The 24146-nt window shown below is 33.5% G+C and overlaps 1 protein-coding gene and 1 long non-coding RNA gene across 3 annotated transcripts in view; one reads left to right on the top strand and one right to left on the bottom strand.

Annotated features, from left to right (window-relative positions):
* The window catches only part of LOC127706914 (endosome/lysosome-associated apoptosis and autophagy regulator family member 2-like), a 68372-nt gene that overhangs the window by 15358 nt on the left and 28868 nt on the right, over positions 1-24146 (bottom strand). For both annotated transcript variants that reach the window (XM_052211662.1, XM_052211742.1), the window contains exons 10-17: positions 22112-22323; positions 19930-19994; positions 18373-18561; positions 14710-14937; positions 13958-14099; positions 13202-13302; positions 823-902; positions 318-357 (exon numbers count right to left, since the gene is read on the bottom strand). In XM_052211662.1, coding sequence (XP_052067622.1) covers positions 318-357; positions 823-902; positions 13202-13302; positions 13958-14099; positions 14710-14937; positions 18373-18561; positions 19930-19994; positions 22112-22323 — 1057 coding nt within the window. The remainder of the gene's footprint in view (positions 1-317; positions 358-822; positions 903-13201; positions 13303-13957; positions 14100-14709; positions 14938-18372; positions 18562-19929; positions 19995-22111; positions 22324-24146) is intronic.
* Positions 23339-23942, top strand: LOC127708639 (uncharacterized). The gene is made up of 2 exons (XR_007985337.1): positions 23339-23439; positions 23733-23942. It is a non-coding gene; the product is annotated as an uncharacterized LOC127708639 (long non-coding RNA).

Below are 24146 nucleotides of genomic sequence, written 5' to 3'. Positions count from 1 at the left end.
GAACCAAGTTTAGTTGCTAAAAAACTTTGAATACTGAGCATGCTGACATTTGCATATCTATTTTGACATTCCTTTTTATTGCATAAATCTGATCTCAAGTTGCTAAAATACATTGAATACTGAATACTGCTTTGATCTATTGAAGACAACAAGATGTTTTGGTATAAAATGAAACAGTCTAGTTAGTCAACTTGTAGAAAAGACTATAATCGTTTGTAAGTCATGGCTATACACAACTGTACCAAAAAATCAGGCTTCTACAAAATGTAAAATAAATCCTTTCCTCACAAATATAATCAAGTAGATGTGGTACTTACTCTTCTGATTTAGAATAGAAATGTATGTCTTTTTCTGATCCTAAAATAAAAGAGGAAACAATTATTTTGATTTATATATAAATATAACATATGAAGGCAGTGGGAATATCCGTAATTCATCAATATCCATCATTTTGATTTTCTTTTATAAGTCAAATATCAGACCACAACTTTTTATCCAGCTTTCAGTGAGCTACTTTTTTTGACATCAAATAATGGTCGTTAGCAATCAACAAATCTTCACCATTAAGCAAATTCAGCCATGATATTAGAAACAGAATCATTTTAAACCCTAAATCTTTACCAAATGGTCTATACCAATTCAAAATGAACTGTTGAAATTCACATCTATTCAAGCCAACCACAGATTTATAGGTTTACAGAATTTTCAGTTATCTTGTAATCAACAGCTATAAGATATAAAATGAAACTAACACAAGTTGAAAAAATAAGTTTAATATTTTGGCATCTTATGGTAAAGATTTAGATCAGTATCAATATTTACCCTCAGTTGGATATCCTTCTTTTTTGTACATCTCAACAAGGCTTTTGTTTGTAACTATCTTGTCGATGTAGTCACCAAGACTGGAAAAAAGTTAATCAATTAGAAAAAGGCCAATGTTTGTATCACTTTGTAACTTTGTAAAAACAGGGGTTAAAAAAATTTGTTACAGCTCACTAGCCCAGGACTTAATGGTAGCAGGATTTTACTAGCCCTGTTGAAAGAGCTGCTAGCCCATCAAAACTGACCTGCTAGCCCGAGTATACCGTACAAATTTAGAGTGGGTGTCCCTTGTTTTGAATGCGGCATTATACACGGTATTTGATAAAATAAATCAAATAAATTTTTGTTTTATTAATTATAACAAGGATTTCTAGACATCTTTTTGGATATCCCTTGTACTATGGGTTGTTAAATATTTTCGGGCACAGAAAACATGTTCATTGATCTTGTCATGTGAAACCAGTGGTTCAATTCGTATATTTGTTGTTCCCACATACAAAGCAGACTTTTTATCAGCGTGATCAGGAAAATAACGGCAATATTCACAAAACATCATCTCTTGTTTATCATCAGTAACAGTCGATCTTGCCCATGGGGAATCTTTCTATCCATGACGCTATAAATGTTTTTTTCCGCTTTTCCTGGTTGTATTTGGAATTTTTGGGATAAATTTTCAGCCTCATTACCCCCTTCATCTACCGTTTTTCGTTTTGAAACTGACAAAGTTCCTATGGTGGCCGTACTAAAATGTTTAGAAATAAGTTGTGCATGGTTTCAAGCTCAAATTAACAGCTGTCCGACAACACAGGTCAATATCGATCATTACATCATACACCCAAGTACCATTAATTAATAAAATGCTACGCAGGGCACAGCTTGATACGACCGCAGAGGTCGAACCCTGAACAGTTGAGGCAAGTATGGACACAACATTCAAGCTTGATACAGCTCTGAATTTGGATTGTGATTAAATATTTGACACAGCATAGGTTTCTGACACAGAATGAATGTGGTCTAAGAACAAAGTTTAATTTTGGACCCTTTTGACCTCAATGTGGACAAAGTTGATAACGGGGCCCAAAAATCAAATATCTAAATACATGGTTAGATTCAGCATATCAAAGAACCCCATATATTCAATTTTTGTTGAAATCAAACAAAGTTTAATTTTGGACCCCGATTTGGACGAACTTGAAAACTGGGCCCATAATCAAAATTCTAAATACATGTTTAGATTCAGCATATCAAAGAACACTAAAAATTCAATTTTTGTTAAAATCAAACTAAGTTTAATTTTGGACCCTTTGGACCTTAATGTAGACCAATTTGAAAACGGAACCAAAAATTAAGAATCTAAATACACGGTAAGATTCGGCATATCAAAGAACCCCAATAATTAAATTTTTGATGAAATCAAACAAAGTTAAATTTTGGACCCTTTGGACCTCAATGCGGACCAATTTAAAAACTTAATACACGGTTATATTCAGCATATTAAAGAACCCCAAGAATTCAAGAATAAAACCCCATTGAAATTGATCAAGAAATAAGCAATTTATAAGAAGTATCTTCTTTTGCACAATACTGTGCAATTGAATATTTCTTGCTATTGCGCAATACTGTACAATTGACAATTTCTTGCTATTGCGCAATATTGTGCTAATGGATATTTCTTGCTATTGCGCAATACTGTGCAATTGAAGATTTCTTGCTATTGCGCAATACTGTGCAATTGAAGATTTCTTGCTATTGTGCAATACTGTGCAATTGAAAATTTCTTGCTATTGCACAATACTTATATAAAAATTTACACATCCTGTTTGGTGTGTATCTCCTACCATATCATTATTATTTGCTTTTAAATATAAATCAGAAATAACCAACTTAAAATGGAAAATTTTAAAAGAAAAAAAAAAAAGGAAAAAAAGAAAAAAAAAGAAAAAAAAAAAATCCCCCCCCCCCAAATTTTTTGAACCCCCTTATGATTCATCACCCCCAAACTCAATCCCAGCCTTCCCTTTGTGGTATGGTACCTTACAGTACAATTTCAGAGAGATCCATACACTTGAACACAAGTTATTGTCTTGAAACTAGAAAAATGCTTATTTTTGGCCCCTTTTTGGCCCCAATTCCTAAACGTTTCAGGCAATTACCCCCAAACTCAATTCCAGCTTTCCCTTTGTGATATGAAACCTTGTAGTACAATTTCAGAAATATCCAAACACTTACACACAAGTTATTGTCATGAAACTAGAAAAATGCTTGTTTTTTGCCCCTTTTTTGGCCCCTAATTCCTAAAATTTTGAGGCAATTACCCCCAAAATCAATTACAGCCTTCCCTTTATGATATGGAACCTTGTGGTACAATGTCAGAGAGATCCATACACTTACACACAAGTTATTGTCTGAAAGTTACAAAAATGCTTATTTTTGGCCCCTTTTTGGCCCCTAATTCCTTAACTGTTGGTACCATAACCCCCAAAATCAATCCCAACCTTCCTTTCGTGGTATTGAACCTTATGGTAAAATTTCATGGAGATCCATTCACTTAAACTAAAGTTAGAGTGCGAAAACCAATGTGTCTTCGGACGACGACGATGACAACGACGACGCCAACGTCATACCAATATACGACCAAAAAATTTTTAATTTTTGCGGTCGTATAAAAATCTCGGCAAAAGCAATGTACAATACCCCCTGTACTGAGAAATTGATATTGAAAGTACGTGAATTGCGATCAATACATGATACCGGTCCACCCAGAGTTAGTTGTTCTATTTTTTGTTTGTTACTGTTGTAAACATTCAATAACGCGGTTTTACATTTGTGTTAACGTAACGTCGTTCCCGGCAAAATTGGCAGTTGCCGATTTAGCGTTACGAAATTCCGCCAACATGTGGCATTCGAATAACATCTTTGTTTTCTAACTTGTTATTAATCCTACATTTCTTTAGTTACTTGTATTTATATGCTTTATATTGATAAATCGGTGTCGAGACGTATGAAATCGTGATTGCTTTCTTTATAATCCAATATTTACGTATGTATTGACAGTGATTTATATGATTAACCTTGACCAGTAGCGACCTATTTTCTTACGCGCAAGGATAAGGCGTGATAAGTATTATAAAAAGGGGATTTTCCGAATAGCAAAACGAATTTGAACTCATCTTTACAGAAACTTAATAGGTAAATACTTCACGCACGAAAATCACAGAAAACCGTTAAATATATTGTACTTTCATTCTTTGTAGTAATTTATAGTAATAATAATAATTTCTATTTCTTGAAATAGTAGTTTAGTTGTTATTTTATTTAGACAAGAGTGCACACACTGAAATGTCTCGCCTTCTTTACTAATCATTGATATTATGTTGATAGTCCTAAATATAAAGCTTTACTACAACTATCACATACACTTAACATGATCCAAGAAAATGAGGTCAAGGTCATATAAACCAAACAAGAAATACATGTACACCTTACAATCATTCAATACACTAAATATAGTTGACCTATTGTTTATAGTTTCTAAGATACAGACTTAACCAAGAAAACTAAACATTGACCAATGAACCAAAAAAATGAGGTCAAGGTCAGATGAACAATGCCAGGCAGACATGTACTACAGCTTGCAATCCTTCCATACAACAAATATAGTTGACCTATTGCTTATAGTATTAGAAAAACAGACCAAAACACAAAAACTTAACACTGAGCAATGAACCGTGAAAATGAGGTCAAGGTCAAATAAAACCTGCAAGACTGACAGGTACATCATAAAATATTTCCATACACCAAATATAGATGACCTATTGCATATAGTATAAGAAAAAAAGACCAAAACTCAAAAACTTAACTTTGACCACTGAACCATGAAAATGAGGTCAAGGTCAGAAGACACCTGCCCGCTAGACATGTACACCTTACAATCATTCCATACACCAAATATAGTAGACCTATGGCATACAGTATAAGAAAAACAGACCAAAACACAAAAACTTAACTATAACCACTGAACCATGAAAATGAGGTCAAGGTCAGATGACACCTGCCAGTTGAACATGTACACCTTACAGTCCTTCCATACACCGAATATACTAGACCTATTGCTTATAGTATCTGAGATATGGACTTGACCACCAAAACTTAACCTTGTTCATTGATCCATGAAATGAGGTCGAGATCAAGTGAAAACTGTGTGACGGGCATGAGGACCTTGCAAGGTACGCACATACCAAATATAGTTGAACTATTGCATATAGTATTAGAAAAAAAGACCAAAACTCAAAAACTTAACTTTGACCACTGAACCATGAAAATGAGGTCAAGGTCAGATGACACCTGCCCGCTAGACATGTACACCTTACAATCATTCCATACACCAAATATAGTAGACCTATGGCATACTGTATAAGAAAAACAGACTAAAACACAAAAACTTAACTATAACCACTGAACCATGAAAATGAGGTCAAGGTCAGATGACACCTGCCAGTTGGACATGTACACCTTACAGTCCTTCCATACACCGAATATACTAGACCTATTGCTTATAGTATCTGAGATATGGACTTGACCACCAAAACTTAACCTTGTTCATTGATCCATGAAATGAGGTCGAGGTCAAGTGAAAACTGTGTGACGGGCATGAGGCCCTTGCAAGGTACGCACATACCAAATATAGTTGAACTATTGCATATAGTATAAGAAAAAAAGACCAAAACTCAAAAACTTAACTTTGACCACTGAACCATGAAAATGAGGTCAAGGTCAGATGACACCTGCCTGCTAGACATGTACACCTTACAATCATTCCATACACCAAATATAGTAGACCTATGGCATACAGTATAAGAAAAACAGACTAAAACACAAAAACTTAACTATAACCACTGAACCATGAAAATGAGGTCAAGGTCAGATGACACCTGCCAGTTGGACATGTACACCTTACAGTCCTTCCATACACCGAATATACTAGACCTATTGCTTATAGTGTCTGAGATATGGACTTGACCACCAAAACTTAACCTTGTTCACTGATCCATGAAATGAGGTCGAGGTCAAGTGAAAACTGTCTGACGGGCATGAGGACCTTGCCAGGTACACACATACCAAATATAGTTATCCTATTACTTATAATAAGAGAGAATCTAACATTACAAAAAATCTTAACTTTTTTTTCAAGTAGTCACTGAACCATGAAAATGAGGTCAAGGACATTGGACATGTGACTGACGGAAACTTCGTAACATGAGGCATCCATATACAAAGTATGAAGCATCCAGACCTTCCACCTTCTAAAATATAAAGCTTTTAAGAAGTTAGCTAACGCCGCCGCCGCCGTAGCTGCCGCCGCCGCCGGATCACTATCCCTATGTCGAGCTTTCTGCGACAAAAGTCGCAGGCTCGACAAAAACCTGGCTAATGTATTTCGAAAAGCTATTGAATAGAATAAATATCTACAGACTAAAGGTATTGTAAGAAAGATTGAGAACAATCTTTACACTGGTGGCAGCGAATTTAGTTTTCTTTTTAAAGAAAATTTTAAGAATCTACGTGAATAATTTATAAGCACGCAACTGATAAGTAAAAATATTTTAAATTGTTACTGTCCATATTTGTTTACACTTAAAAAAAAAAAACTGAACATAATAAAAGGACACTTCAACAAAAGGTGAAAGAAAAGAAAAGTACAGTTTGTGAGATTAATTAAGCTTATAGTATATCTTTCAGTAGTTTTAAATTCAACAAGGATAAATATAAATCCAAGTTGAAAAGAAATAATATAGTTAATCAAAATCTATGTCAACAAGGATAAATTCTAATCCAAGTTGAAAAGGTTATAATTATTAAATTTGAGTATATATCAACAAGGATAAATATGAATCTATAAGTTGAAATAAAATAGTTAAGGGGTATACATCAACAAAGATAAATTCTAATCTAAGTTGAATGTTAAAAGATAAAAAAATTTAAGTCAAATTTCAACAAGGATAAAATAAAATCCAAGTTGAGCTAGATTAATATTGAATACCATATTCAATAAGGATAAACTTTAATCCAAGTTGAGTTTTAAAGTTAGGAGTCTATTTTTAACAGGAATAAATCTGAATCCAAGTTGAATAATAATATTAAAACCATAATTTTTTCAATAGGGTCCAGTTGTAAAATTTATAGTTTATTTCAAAGTTGTAAATTAAATAGTCCATTTCATAAGCTTATTTTTTACAACAAGGATAAATATAAATCCAAGTTGTAGTTATAATAATTTTTCGATAGAGTCGAAGTTTAAAAAAAAAAAATTATAGTCTATTTCGAAGTTGTAAATTAAATAGTACATTTCATAAAATAAGTTTTACAACAAGGATAAATATAAATCTAAGTTGTAGTTATATTTCATTAAGGTCAAAGTTGAACGTCTATAGTCTATTTCAAGTTTGAAATGTATATAGTCTATTTCACAAAGTAAGGATAGATTCATAATCCAAATTGTGTTTTAAAAGTAAGGCATAGGAAATTCTTTATCAATTTCAACAAGGATAAAATTTAATCCAAGTTGATTAGTAAATTGAAACTCTTGATTCCATTTAGCAGTCAAAAGTAGGATGTATAATTTGAGAAATAGACAACCTAGTATGTCTACGGGATCAATGTCTTTAGGAAAGGGAAGAGGAAGGGGATCTGGAATAAACCCACCAAGTAGTTTAGCCATTCCCAACCATGCCATATCATCTGGGAATATGGAGGCCCATTTTTCAGGGGAATCTAGAAACTCTCATGATTATTTTAATGCAAGGTTTAATATCCCTGAATTCAGTAATGGGGAGACAATAAATAAGTATCCAAATATATTGCCTACTAATGAAGGAGAAAGGGAGATAACTCATTTGACTGATGAAAATCCTTGTACCATGCATCATACTATCAACTTACCTGCTATAAGTAAAGAAATTGAGAATAACACTAATCCGTTCCTTGTTCCAACTCAAAGTCGAAGTGATAGCGCTTTAATTTCAAGATCAACCAATTCTGATAGTGATGAGCTCACACAATTAAGAAGACAATTAGATGCCTTAAAGAATGAAAATTTTGAATTAAAGAGAACAGCCAAACAAAACAGCTTTCAGATACCAAGTTCAAGTCAAACAAACCCTAATCAAAATCTGGTCAACACAATTACCCAGTCAACAGAGTATATAGAGCCGAATGTATATGCTGGTACCCATAGCCATGTAAACCAGGATATTGTTAGCAGCAGTATTTCACAGAATCCAGTTCTTAACAAGGACTTGTATACTCAGAGTCAATTTGTGAGCAACACCTATCCTTATAATACAATGCAAAGAAGTAACTATTCGCAAAATACAGTACAGAATAGCCGATATATACAAAATCAAGCCCCGAACAGTAATTTTTCACAATATCCAGTTCAAAATAGAAATTTCCAACAGTATCAACCAATCACAGAGCCAGACTTGTTACCAATGCAGCATCCCAGTGGACCACAGTATATCAATACATCAGAAGTTCCAAGATTTAATGATAATGGACGCAGAACAAGAGTGCCATTCTATAACGGAAAGGATCCATGGAACGCATATGTGATGCAATTTGAACTGATTGCGGAAATGAACAATTGGACTCAAAGATGAAGCAATGGTATATGCTTCATTTCTTACACCAGAGACAAAAAGATCATTTTCAGCACTTTGTGCAGCCATGTCAAATAGATTTGGAGATCATGGGTACCCGGAAACATACAGGCAAGAGCTTCATACTCTGAGAAAGTATGATAGAGAAACAATTCAGGAGTATGCTTCAAGGGTCGAGATGTTGGTCAGGAAGTCTTTCCCCACAATTGACACAGCAACACACAGTACACTCAGTGTGGAGTATATGCTTAGAGGATTGCCGGACCAGAGTATTGCTATTGAGCTACTGACAAAAAGGATAACCATTAAACAGAGGCAATACACCAAGTTACCCTGTATGAAACATATAAGAGAGGTACAAGAGATAGAAACATCCGTCAGCTTGGTACAACAGAGGACATTTATAGAAATGATTGCGGGTCCGAAGATATAGAGGTCAGAAAAGTAGGAGGGAAAAGATTTGTTACAGAAGAAAGAATGACTCAGTTTGAAAGAGGAATTTCGGAGTCACTAGAGACAACCATTAAAAGAGAAATGGCAAAGTACTATACACAACAGGAGTATGACAGTAGTCCAGGGCAAAATAAGCAAGTGTATAAAGACCATACGACCAAGATGAAGAATTCCAGATGCTTTAACTGTAATGAGGAAGGCCATTACATAAGAAATTGTCCAAAAGAAAAGAGAAGCCCCTATCATAAAGAAAACAGAAGTGGTTTTATAAGGAATAATGAAAGGAGTCAAAACCAAAATGAAGAGTCTTTAAACTGCTAAGGGTTGAGACTATCGACCAAGTGTCAGCCCCTAAACATGGTAAAGAAAAAGTTAAAGAGAATAATTTGAAATATGAAGAGAAACATTGCCAAATGAAAGAGCATTTGGTTGAACCGAAAAAATCAGTGAATACAGCTTATATAAAGAGATCATTTGAAGAAGATAGCCTAGATATACGGGACCTAGATTTAAGCCTAGAGATGTTTTTTGAGGAGTCTAAGGAGATACAACAGAACACACCAGAGAACACACCAAAGGAGGTAATGGGTAGTGCAGAACCGATCAACGGGATAGAAGGACATATTTTCATTGCTCGGGTGACAGCAGCTAGCATTACAGTTCCAGTGGTCATTAACAAGATTGTGACGAATGCAGTTATTGACACTGGAGCAGAGGTGACGGTTCTAAGTGAGAAGTTGTATAATCAGATTCCTGGGAGTAAACGGCCAAAACTAAGGAGAGCAGCAAGAAATTTGGTAGTTGCTGAGGCCGGTAAGAACTTGACAACAAGAGGGATTACAGAGGTGGAAGTTAATCTGGGAAGTGAAACCTTCAAATGGCCAGTTTATGTAGCACCCATTGGAGATAACATGTTATTAGGTTGTGACCTAATTGATGAAATGAATATCACAATCAATCCTATGCAAGGCTTACAGTTTAATGGTCAGCGGATTGAATGTGAGACTAAGAGACAAACTGATAGAGAAGCCAGAGTCGGAGTAAAGGACACCAATTCTGGGCTTATCGTTGACAAAGAAGCGGAAAGAAGTGAGTTCCTGTCAATCAGAGATTCAATGGTAGAGCCGGTAATGGCCGATGACAGAAAACCCATGGTAGCAAGCACGCAGGACATGCATGTACATGTACATATAGGAAATATTACCAGTACAAGTTATAAGGGTACACAGACGGACAGAGTCGATGTCCAGATGTTGCCTGAGCTCTTGCAAGAAGAAAATGTAAATGTTACAGAAGAAAATGTAAATATTAAAGGAGACAATGTAAATGTTACAGAAGAAAACGTTAATGTTACAGAAGAAAATGTTAATATTACAGAAGAAAATGTAAATGTTACAGAAGAAAATGTAAATGTTAAAGGAGAAAATGTAAATGTTACAGAAGAAAACGTTAATGTTACAGAAGAAAATGTTAATGTTACAGAAGAAAATGTAAATGTTACAGAAGAAAACGTTAATATTACAAAAGAAAATGTAAATGTTAAAGAAGAAAATGTAAATGTTAAAGGAGAAAATGTTAATGTTACAGAAGAAATTGTTAATGTTACAGAAGAAAACGTTAATGTTACAGAAGAAAATGAAAATGTTACAGAGGAAAATATAAATTTTACAGAAGAAACTGTAAATGTTACAGAAGAAAATGTAAATTTTACAGAAGAAATTGTGAATGTTCCAGTAACAGAAGAAAATCAAAATATTCCAGTTACGGAAGAAATTGTAAATGTTTCAGTTAAAAAAGAGGATGGAAACTTGTTCTGTCAGGTGGAAAAAATAAGTCAACTGAAAGAAAGTTTCCGTGAAACAGATTTAGACCAAACTAAGAAAGAACATGAGAATGAAAAACAGGTAACTCAAGACACACAAAAAGATTGGAGAAAAAGGAAGAAAAGAGCAGAAGAGGACACAGAAAGAGAAAAGAACAGAAGAGGACACATAAAGAAAAAAAAAGAACAGAAGAGGATACAGAAAGAAAGACAAAAAGAGACGAACCAATAATACAGTGAAGTTGTTGGACAAAGAAAACATTGAAAATTTTATAAACAGTTTATTTATTATATTGAAAGACACAAAACTACAAAATTGTTGACATTATTTATATGTATATTGTTTTATATATCATTGGTACACTTTTATTATTATACGTGTCAAGAATTGTGATATATTCGTGATCTAGTCAACATTGACAAAAACAAATTTTCTTAATTTTAATATTCTATTGAGATAGCAGGTGCTTGATTAGATTTTGTTTAATTGTATCTAATGATTTAATATTTCGCAATTATTTAAATTTCGAGACGAAATTCTATTTTGACGGAGGGCAGTGTTGTAAACATTCAATAACGCGGTTTTACATTTGTGTTAACGTAACGTCGTTCCCGGCAAAATTGGCAGTTGCCGATTTAGCGTTACGAAATTCCGCCAACATGTGGCATTCGAATAACATCTTTGTTTTCTAACTTGTTATTAATCCTACATTTCTTTAGTTACTTGTATTTATATGCTTTATATTGATAAATCGGTGTCGAGACGTATGAAATCGTGATTGCTTTCTTTATAATCCAATATTTACGTATGTATTGACAGTGATTTATATGATTAACCTTGACCAGTAGCGACCTATTTTCTTACGCGCAAGGATAAGGCGTGATAAGTATTATAAAAAGGGGATTTTCCGAATAGCAAAACGAATTTGAACTCATCTTTACAGAAACTTAATAGGTAAATACTTCACGCACGAAAATCACAGAAAACCGTTAAATATATTGTACTTTCATTCTTTGTAGTAATTTATAGTAATAACAATAATTTCTATTTTTTGAAATAGTAGTTTAGTTGTTATTTTATTTAGAAAACCTGGCTAATGTATTTCGAAAAGCTATTGAATAGAATAAATATCTACAGACTAAAGGTATTGTAAGAAAGATTGAGAACAATCTTTACAGTTACTAGTCCGTCGGGCATATTCGGTTACAAGTTTTAATTGCCCGAATTGTAAAAATCTAGTCCTGGGCGTCGGGCTAGTGGATTTTTTAACCCCTGAAAAATAAAAACTTAGGATTTTAGGTTTGGTAGCAATTCACGAAATCGCAATATTTAATTTCTAATTTTTGTCCATTGTTCAAATATCGCAATAATAAATGCATGCAAAAATTTCTGAATATACAGAAAAATTCCAGGGACTGAAGTATGACTAAATGGTGGGACAGATTACACGGACTTGCCAACTCTGAAATGTATCTAATCACAAAATTTTCAATCTTGCTTTGACAACATCTGAAAAGTAACACTTGGCATCCCACAACATTTGTACCACCTTGGTGATCTTCTGGTTGTGTACTTACTGTGAACATGGGACAACCTTGGATCAACCCCTGACTGGGACAAGCCAGACTTAACAAGAGGCTCTCAAGAGCCTGACTTGCTCACCTGCATTTCAGAGGAGAAGATTTTTAAATGTTAGAAAACTTGATGAACAAATTGTGTAAAATTGTCTTTAAAGGGCAATAACTCTTTAAGGGGTCGATTGACAATTATGGTCATATTAACTTTCTTGTAGATCTTACTTTGCTGAACATTATTGCTGCTTACAGTTTATATATATCTATAATAATATTCAAAATAATAAAAACTGCGAAATTTTGTTAAAACTACCAATTCGGTGGCAGCAACCCAACAATGGGTTGTTTGATTCGTCTGAAAATTTTACAGCTGATAGATCTTGACCAACTGAACTACCCCATGTCAGATTTGCTCTCAAAGCTTTAGTTTTTGAGATATAAGCCAAAAACTGCATTTGACCCCTGTGTTCTATTTTTAGCCATGGCGGCCATGTTTGTCGATGGATCAAAACTTCGGATACAATTTATAAACAATATACCCTAAGGAACATTTAGTTAAAGTTTGAAGGTATTTGGCCCAGTAGTTTAAGAGGAGAAGATTTTTTAAATAGTTTACGACGACAGACGACAACGACGAAGACGACAGACAACGACGACGGACGCCAAGTGATGGCATCAGCTCACATGGGGCCCTTTGGGCCCCGGTGAGCTAAAAATGAGCATATCAAAAAAAGAGGTCAAACATATGTGTCAAATACACAGTATGTTCTTGGCCTTAAATGCATGTAAGATTTGTCACTGGACTTTAAATACCAATACATCCATCCATCCATCCCACAACATTCCTCATAGGCAAGACACAAGAACCTACCTGGTAGGCTGAGTAGAGAGTGATTTCTGTTGATCAGTGGAAGGTATAATTGTAGATCTACAAACCACTCCCTTTACTGGAGCTGATTCAGAAAATTTACTCTGAAAGAAAAAAAAAAACCTTAGTCTAAACCACTAGCAAAAACAAGAAACTGAAGGTGAAATTTTAATTTCCCTGGTGAACATAGAATCTATCATAATGTAACCGTCAAGTTTAATTAACACAGATTTTTCTTAAAATTTGATATATTGTTGCCACATAAATTTCAGATTTCAGTTTGATTGCGCTTTTGATGTAGTATCTAATTTGTTACCATTTTTGTGGTGAAATATGTTGAAATAAATGGGGAATGTGTCAATGGGACACAGATGATGCCCCCGCTTACATATAACATTATAAAGGGACATAACTCAAGAACGGAAACGAAAAATTCCGCAATTTTTCCGTTTGTAAAGGGGCATAACTCTAGAACGGTAAAAGTGATGCCACCAACATTCAAACTTGATCTGTGTTTTGTATTAATAAGCATTGTGTATAAGTTTCATAACATTTGGTTGAGGCAAACTAAAGTTAGAGAACAGAAACCAATTTTGGGATGTATAGACGGACGAAGGACGAACAAGGGTAAAAAGATGTTATATGACAGAACTTCCATGCAATATCACCAATCTTCAAAACATTGGTTTTTGGAATATTGCATTACTAGTAAAATGAAAGCTTTGAAACAGCAACTTTCACAAAAGTAACCATTCTTACTTCTGATGTTGACTTTTCAGGTGATGAAACATTTTGTGTACATGTGACCATCTTGTCTCCTCCACACAGGCTGATGTTAAATCCATGGTAATATTTAGTTCCAGATCCAGTAAACAGATTACTTCCCTTTACAAACTTTATCCTAAAAAGTAAACAGATTACTTATCTTTACAACTGTTTCCCTACACAGTAAAGATAACTTCACTTTACAAATTTTATCCTAAAAAGTAAACAGATTACTTCCCTTTACAAATATTATAATAATAAGTTAACTGAATACTTTTCTTTATGAATGTTATCCTAATAATGTAAATATGCTTAATATCTCATTTCATTAAGCATACAGAGAACTTAAATATACAAGATAAGTATCTAGTTTTAAATTATTTTATTTCAATGGTCATTATGAAATTATTCACATTTATCAGTTCTGCTAACAAAGACCATATAACATTATCAAGGAAAAGAGAGTATTTAAGGAAATTAAATTTCAACTTAAAGTAAAAAAAAAAACCCAATAACACAACATTTCTAAAATTTCAAATTCAGAAGAAAGGCTTATGTGAGGTTCATTTAACGCTCCAAAGTAATTCATTCTAATGTCAACAGATTTGTATATTAGCTAAGTTAAGAGAGAATGTGAAATTTGCTTTTTGTGTTTAAGTTCTGTCAGGGACAGCCTGTTACTAATGATTAACAAATTTCCACTGAAACATCACCGTGCAATACAAATATCAGCTATAATAACATACTTGTTTAACTTGGTGAAGTCATAGAGTCTGCCAGACGTGTCAGTAAATGTACAATCAGTGACACACTTATCTCCTGCTGCCGAAGCCTTAAGACCCTGACCACATTCCACACAATTATCTTTTCCCCATGCATTAGTTCTCCTGATGATCGTATTTGGAGGACAAGCTTCACAAGTTGTAGAGTTGCTGTGTACATCAATGTAGTGACCAGCTGGACAGGGAACACACCTGGAAAATGAAGAATAACTGTGCTTTAAAAAAAAAACCTATGGAATTTATAGAGTTTTCTGTAATATGTGGCAAAAGAGATACTGTATTAATATCTGTGTGAAAAGAAAATTGAGAGTTATTAATGCAAAATTCAATAAATAATTCCCTGGTAGAAAATATAAGTTAATATAAGGGAATCAAACTGTTGAATTATGTCCCTACTACACAGCTTTAAGAGGTATTTATAAATATCAATCTACTCCCTTTATCTCTCTTTATCAGTTCCTTTTCTTTTGATTACATACAGCTTTTGCTGATCTATTTTTCAGTCATACCTTTAGCTAGTTTACACCATTTCAAACACATATAAATTGCAGAATAATTCTTAAGGGCTGTTCCAGAATTTATGCATGGGGGGCATTTTTTAGACCCACCCTTCCATATTTTATTGAAATATTCATTTCACTTAAAATTCTTTCATAATTCTAAGGAAAATGCTACAGTACACAATTAATCAATTTGAGTGCCGCCAAGGTCAATTTTCAAACAGCCCTAACACATGTTTGATACAAAATGTCAACAAACAGTAAACATTCCTAAGATATCTAATAATAATACTGTCAATTCATTTTTTGTCGTAGGAACAAATTTTGTGGATTGTGGGAAAATTGCATTTTCGTGGATATTTGATTTCATGGTTTTGTCAAAGTCTGCATACAAGCTAATTGAAAATTTGTATTTCGTTGTACATTTAAATTCATGGTTCACCTAAACCCACCAAATCCACAAAAATTAGTATCCAACGAATAATGATGAATCCACAGTAATTAAAAATTTTCACATGGATACTAAAAACAAAAGACAGATAATGATGATGACAGCACCATACCAATCAGTCCAACGAAACTGTAATCAAATGTTAAACAATCTTGTAACATAACAAAAACTAATGTATAAAAAATATGCTTCTTAATAACATTGTGGTAAATTTTTAATACCTAGCTGTGAGGGCCTGTCTGAGAAGAGAAAAAACATGCTATCATATTATATACAGTAAGTTCTCAGACATGAAACCAGTATCAACCTTGAACTTAAAAGTGATATTTGAAATAATGGAACTATAGAGCCAAACAGATAGGAGAGAGACAAAAGGATGCTATTGAATACTGTAAATTCAAAAATTATTGTGAGGTTTCCATAAATGCGAATAATGTGACTGGGTGAGTAGTGCAATAATAATAATGGCTGTTCCATTTGATGTCCAAACCAGTAGATGGTAAGTTTAGACATATAAAGATTAAATGTATGATTCAAAAGATTATACTTGGAAATCAAAATTTTGAGTGTAGTCCATGTATGCCTGTTCGATTTGACCCTGACATTTGACCTCAAAGCAAGAAGGGTTTTCCTTTAGGTGATGGATCAAGTCAAGTAAGATGACAGTTGACCTCTAGATGTTCAACCTGCCAACAATAAATATTATAATCAAACCCAAAATCTGACATATCAGAAATCTGAACAGCTAAGAAGATCATCAAAGTATAAATCCAATGGTAAATTGTGCCATCATATTAGGCATCTAAAGATGTTTTATATTGAAGATATTATCTGATATAGAAGGCAATTTAAGAAAGGTTAGATAATTATAGATTATTACATGGCATTTTCCATATGGGCCCTAGTATCAGCCCAAGACTCCCATATTGGACCGAGGGATGATACTAGAGCCGATATGGAAAATGCCATGTAATGATCTGTATATCACATATTTAGCTTATTCAATGAGAAGATAAACAATTAAATAAAAAATATGTATTTATTTCATTTGTTTGCTTTTAATTTGTGTTTGTTTGTTCTTTTTGATTTTTTTTTTTTTTTTTGCATTTTATCGAATCGATAATTCCTGTACCCAGTACCCACATCTGGTCTTCTCCGACAATCAACAAGGATGTATTGTTTCTAGCAACGACGTCATAATATAGGATGTCACTTTAATAATAAAGATGAGTTTATTTCTATGAATGCTGAGCTGTTCAAACAGTTTTATAAACAACATGGTTACATTATAATCAAGTAAGTCCCAAAGATTGTACATGACTTGCCAAACTGGAAGAGGGCCAATATGGCTCTCCCATTAAGATTACATGGGAAGCGCATATTGGTCCCGGTTATTTGTTCCTGGGCAGCAATATGACTTAGGCAAGTCAGTGTTTATTACATATGATAAACCCAATGTTTTTGTAACAAATATGCGATAATAATAAATTATTTACCAAAATACAAAATCATATGGCATTTTGAATTATTATACTTTACGTTAGAATGCCAGATTTTGATTGGCTAATATGAGAGAGATAATTTACTCTATCCCATGGCTCAATGGGAGACAATTTTTTTAATGTCACCCTCTCCGGCAGACCAATTAATAATCGATAATTTAAAAAAACAATGAATTGTTCAATAAATAAAAAACATTGCTCAAGTTCTACGTTTGGCCTCAGAACTTTATAGACTGTCAAAATAAAAAAAAATATCTTGCTTCACTTCTGTTGTTTTTAACAGTTAAGTTGTTTTGTAAGTGACATCACAGTTATGTACTTACAATTCAAAATTTATCAGTCAAAGACAATAATGATACAATATTCAGCATAATAAATCAAATAACACATAGCGGAGAGAGTGATAGAGCAGATTGGTACCCCTTGGAAAAACATTGTCAACCTTGGCTTTGCCTCAGTTGACAATTTTTTCTCCGGGGTAAAAAACAGCTCTATCACTCTCTCAGCTATGTGTTATTTATATATTAGAGATTAATTTATGATTTGAAAGGAATTTATATTTTTTTTCTGCTCTATTTGTTTCACCAACTAGGCCTCTTTCAACACTTTTTTTAAACTAATTTTCAGTCAAAGTCTGAAAAATTGTTCATAGCTATTATCAATCAAACCACTCTGGGCCTTTTTCTCTCATACTTGCAACCACTCTTTGGATATTTTCATACATGTTATCAATATTAACATTTGGACATTTTTTCTTTACCTATTATCGCCCACACCCTTTGGACATTTTTTCTTTACCTATTATCGACCACACCCTTTGGACATTTTTTCCTTACCTATTATCGACCACACCCTTTGGACATTTTTTCCTTACCTATTATCGACCACATTCTTTGGACATTTTTTCTTTACCTATGATGGACCACACCCTTTAAAAAATTTTCCTTACCTATTATCAATCACACCCTTTGGACCTTTTTCCTTACCTATTATGAACCACATTCTTTGGACATTTTTTCTTTACCTATGATCGACTACACCCTTTGAAAATTTTTCCTTATCTATTAACAACTTCACCCTTTGGACTTTTTTCCTTACCTATTATCAACCACACCCTTTGAACTTTTTTTCCTTACCTATTATCCACCACACCCTTTGGATATTTTTTCCTTACCTATTATCAACCACACCCTTTGGACATTTTTTACAGCCTACAGCACCACCGTCCAGTGAATTAGTTATTTTGATACTGTACATTCTAGCAAGGTCATTTTCAGCCACGTGTCCATAGTTTAGGTGTCCAATATAAGAGCGCTGGAAAGCCCAGGAAAATGTCATTGGACCAGATTTGGACACATCAAACCTGCAATAACAAATCTGCATGAAGTAACTATTATCCCTAAGTTTATAAGTCTTAAAGAAGACATACACATGTACTATGTTAAATCATCTTTGAATTCTGAAAATGGAGCTAAGAATAGAAATTTTTCAATTTATTTACAGTATATTGTGCAAACATAAAAGATTTAAATGTTGATAAATGTTGTGATAAAAGGATTATAGCTGTGACAGTATTACTATAAATATACTATCATGGATTTTTAAGAAAAGGAATAAAAACCCAAAACTCAAAATATTCCTAGATAAATGTATACACAGGACAAATCTATATAGTTCACATTTACCGTCATAAGAGCATAAAACTAAACAGAAACTAAAATAAAATGCTCCGCTGGGCGCAGCTTGATACGACCGCAGGGGTCGAACCCTGAACAGTTGGGGCAAATATGGACACAACATTCAAGCTTGATACAGCACTGAATTTGGATTGTGATTAAATATTTGACACAGCATAGGTTTCTAACACAGAATGAATGTGGTCTAAGAACTTAAAAAATTTTAATTTACCTACTCAAACCATATCATTATTATTTGCTTTTATATATAAATCAGAAATAACCAATTTAAAATGGAAAATTTTAAAGAAAAAAAAAAGGAAAAAAAAATACCCCCCCCCCCCCCCCCCCCCAAATTTTTTTAACCCCTTATGATTCATCACCCCCAAACTCAATCCCAGCCTTACCTTTGTCGTATGGTACCTTGCAGTACAATTTCAGAGAGATCCATACACTTGAACACAAGTTATTGTCTGAAAACTAGAAAAATGCTTATTTTTGGCCCCTTATTCCTACACGTTTTGGGCAATTACCCCCAAACTCAATTCCAGCTTTCCCTTTGTGATATGGAACCTTGTAGTACAACTTCAGAAAGATCCATACACTTACACACAAGTTATTGTCATGAAACTAGAAAAATGCTTGTTTTTTGCCCCTTTTTTGGCCCCTAATTCCTAAAATTTTGAGGCAATTACCCCCAAAATCAATCCCAGCATTCCCTTTGTGATATGGAACCTTGTGGTACAATGTCAGAGAGATCCATACACTAACACACAAGTTATGGCTGGAAGTTACAAAAATGCTTATTTATGGCCCCTTTTTGGCCCTTAATTCCTTAACTGTTGGTACCATAACCCCCAAAATCAATCCCAATCTTCCTTTTGTGGTATTGAACCCTATGGTAAAATTTCATAGAGATCCATTCACTTAAACTAAAGTTAGAGTGCGAAAAACCAATGTGTCTTCGGACGACGACGACACCAACGTCATACCAATATACGACGTAAAAAAGAAGCCAAAACAGATCAATTTAAGCAAGACCATAGAAAACTTACGAAAAGTGTGTTTTCTGTCTAGAGCCTGACCATTCTTTCTGCACTTCACTATGACCATCATACTCCTGAAAAAAAATCAAAATTGTTTTAATTCATTTAAAAAAAATGTGGATTGTGTCCACATGTGGACACAGATGATGCTTGCATATCATATAGTTATAAAGGGACATAACTGAAGAACTATAAAAGTGACGCTTCCCAAATTTGAACTTGATCTGAGTTTTGTGGTAATAAGCATTGTGTGTAAGTCTCATAACATTTGGTTGAGGCTAACTTAAGTAGAGAACAGAAACTAAAAATTCAGCATTTTTTCTATTTGTAAACACACATAACTCTAGAATCATTGTGTATAAGTTTTATAACATTTGGTTGAGACAAACTAAAGTTAGAGAACGGAAACGAAAAATTCAGCAATTTTTATGTTTATAAAGGGACATAACTCAAGAATGGTAAAAGTGACGCCACCAAATTTTGTACTTAATCTGTATTATGTAGTAATAAGCATTGTGTATAAGTTTCATAACATTTGGTTGAGGCAAGCTAAAGTCAGAAAACAGAAACAAAAAATTTGTACTTGATCTTAGTTTTGAGGTAATGAATATTGTGTATAGGTTTCATAATGTTTGGTTGGGGAAAACTTAAGTTACAGAATGGAAACTAAAAATTTTGCAATCTTTCGATTTATAAAGGGGCATAACTCAATAATGGTTAAAGTGACACTACCCAAATTCAACTTGATCTGTGTTTTATCAGTGGAAGGCAAAATTAAACATTGCATTGTATAAAGCATTGATTGTAGTTGATTCAACTATAATCATGGACAAAGGAAGATAACTCCAATTTTAGAAATTACTTGAATAATGACATTGATATTTTTAGAAATTACATTTAGTTAAGACAAACTCAAGTTAGAGAACGGAAACAAAAAATTCAGCAATTTTTTCATTTGTAAAGGGGCATAAACCTAGAACGGTAATCAAAGTGCTTGTAAGCACTGAATGGTAAAAATTCTTTTAATTTATCAGTAAGAAGTAAAATTGAATATTGCATTGTATAAAGCATTGGTTGTAGTTGATTCAACTACCATTATGCACAAAGAAAGATAACTCCAATTTTCAAAGAAGACTTTAAAATATTTTTAGAAATGAAGGGTAAAAATTGCTTTAATTTATCAGTGGAAGGCAAAATTAAACATTGCATTGTATAAAGCATTGATTGCAGTTGATTCAACTATAATCATGGACAAAGGAATATAACTCCAATTTTAAAAATGACTTGATATTTAGAAAAAAAAATTTAAAAATTTAACAACTTTTCCATTAGTAAAGGGCATAACTCTAGAACAGTAAAAGTGACGGCACCAAAATTCAAACTTGATCTGTATATTGTGGTAATAAGTATTGTGTATAAGTTTCATAACATTTGGTTGAGGCAAACTTAAGTTAGAGAACAGAAACGAAAAATTTAGAAAAATTTAGCAATTTTTCCATTTGTAAAAAATTTAACAACTTTTCCATTAGTAAAGGGCAAAACTCTAGAACGGTAAAAGTGACGCCACCAAAATCCAAACATGATCTGTATTTAGTGGTAATAAGCATTGTGCATAAGTTTCATAACATTTGGTTAGAGAACGGAAACCAACTTTGGGACGTACAGACGGACGGACGTACGTATAAGGGTAAAACTTAATGCCCCATCCGCTACGGCGGGGGCATAAAAACTTAATTCACACAACTATTTCTGTTTCAAACCACCACTAACAAATATTATGGACTCTTTGGGTTAAACACTGTTAGACAATGATGATGGATGGCTGTTTAAAGTAAAGTGGCAGGTTAATTGCATAATCAGGATGAGAACATGTTAAGGTGATATTAATATGAACTCTGCTTTGTACTAGACGATTGAATTGCTAGTTTACAAAGTAAAAGTCCACTGAAAGACATGTTATCTTACTCGGACACATTACTCTGACTAAGAGCAGACCAGAGAAGTAACAAATACCACTAGTTAAAGAGTACTAGAACATTACCCTTTATATTCTCTGTAAAATATGTGTTCAAAATATGATGATCTTACCTATGAACCCTATTTTTGTCTGACAGGAGCAGGAAACAAATATGTAATTTTATTTGGCAAAGACTGCCTAAGTAATAAAAAAATAACTTAAAAATTAGCTTACTACAAGGAAAACAAATTCACATCTTCCAGTGCACTGGGTAGAAAATTCAAATGACACAGTTCCAACAATTTGTCTGTGATCCATCGATTCAGTAGTTCTAAATCCTGAGACTGTCTGCATCAGCAATAAATAAGCATCCTCACTACGACCAAAGTGTGTCACTAGGTGGTCTCCCATCGGCATCCAGCTAGAGTTGTACTTACATGTGTCATCTATAAAAACAAACAGTCCTTTGTTATACTAATAGCCTTAAATTTATATTTAACTCTTTCTTCAAATTAAATTCATCTACTTGAAAATTTTACCGTTTAAGGTAGATCATAAGTATATACTTTTTGAGATAGAATTTTCTTATACTTTGCCAAAAGGAAGATTTAACTATGCTTTTTTCAAAAATATAATAACAAGTATGGGCCAACGTGCTATTTTCCAAGCTATGAGTCGTTGAAAATTGCCTAAATTTGGTTAGATTGTTCATGAAAAAACACATTTGTGTGTATATAAAAATGCTATGAGATAGAATTTGGAAATAAATTGTAAGAAGATAGGTTTTATAATATCTTTTAAGAAAATAAAAAGAAAGAATGGTGTCACCGAACTTGTTTTCTTGCTACAAGTAACAAGAGTGCACACACTGAAATGTCTCGCCTTCTTTACTAACCATTGATTTTATGTTGATAGTCCTAAATATAAAGCTTTACTACAAGTAACACATAAACTTAACATGATCCAAGAAAATGAGGTCAAGGTCAGATAAACCAAACGAGAAATACATGTACACCTTACAATCATTCAATAAACCAAACATAGTTGACCTATTGCTTATAGTTTCTAAGAAACAGTTTTAACCAAAAAACTAAATATTGACCAATGAACCATGAAAATGAGGTCAAGGTCAGATGATACCTGCCAAACAGACATATACACCTTACAATCCTTCCATACAACAAATATAGTTGATCTATTGCTTATAGTTGAAGAAAAACAGACCAAAACACAAAACTCATAACTTGAGAAATGAACCGTGGAAATGAGGTCAAGGTCAAATAAAACATGCGAGACTGACATGTACATCATAAAATATTTCCATACACCAAATATAGTTGACCTATTGCATATAGTATGAGAAAAAAAGACCTAAACTCGAAAACTTAACTTTGACCACTGAACCATGAAAATGAGGTCAAGGTCAGATGACACCTACCAGTTGGACATGTACACCTTACAATCATTCCATATACCAAATATAGTAGCCCTACTGCTTATAGTATCTGATATGTGGACTTGACCAGGAAAACTTAACCTTGTTCACTGATCCATGAAATGAGGTCGAGGACAAATGAAAATTGTCTGACGGGCATGAGGACCTTGCAAGGTACACACATACTAAATATAGTTGACCTATTGCATATAGTATTAGAAAAAAAGACCAAAACTCAAAAACTTAACTTTGACCACTGAACCATGAAAATGAGGTCAAGGTCAGATGACACCTACCAGTTGGACATGTACACCTTACAATCATTCCATATACCAAATATAGTAGACCTACTGCTTATAGTATCTGATATATGGACTTGACCACGAAAACTTAACCTTCTTCACTGATCCATGAAATGAGGTCGAGGTCAAATGAAAATTGTCTGACGGGCATGAGGACCTTGCAAGGTACACACATACTAAATATAGTTGACCTATTGCATATAGTATTAGAAAAAAAGACCAAAACTCAAAAACTTAACTTTGACCACTGAACCATGAAAATGAGGTCAAGGTCAGATGACACCTACCAGTTGGACATGTACACCTTACAATCATTCCATATACCAAATATAGTAGACCTACTGCTTATAGTATCTGATATATGGACTTGACCACGAAAACTTAACCTTCTTCACTGATCCATGAAATGAGGTCGAGGTCAAATGAAAATTGTCTGACGGGCATGAGGACCTTGCAAGGTACACACATACTAAATATAGTTATCCTATTACTCATAATAAGAAAGAAATTAACATTACAAAAAATATTTACT

The sequence above is a fragment of the Mytilus californianus genome, unplaced genomic scaffold, assembly GCF_021869535.1.
Source record: "Mytilus californianus isolate M0D057914Y unplaced genomic scaffold, xbMytCali1.0.p SCAF_1, whole genome shotgun sequence".
NCBI lineage: Eukaryota > Metazoa > Mollusca > Bivalvia > Mytilida > Mytilidae > Mytilus > Mytilus californianus.
Note: the sequence above shows the minus strand (reverse complement) of the source record. Positions and strands in the feature narration are given on the sequence as shown.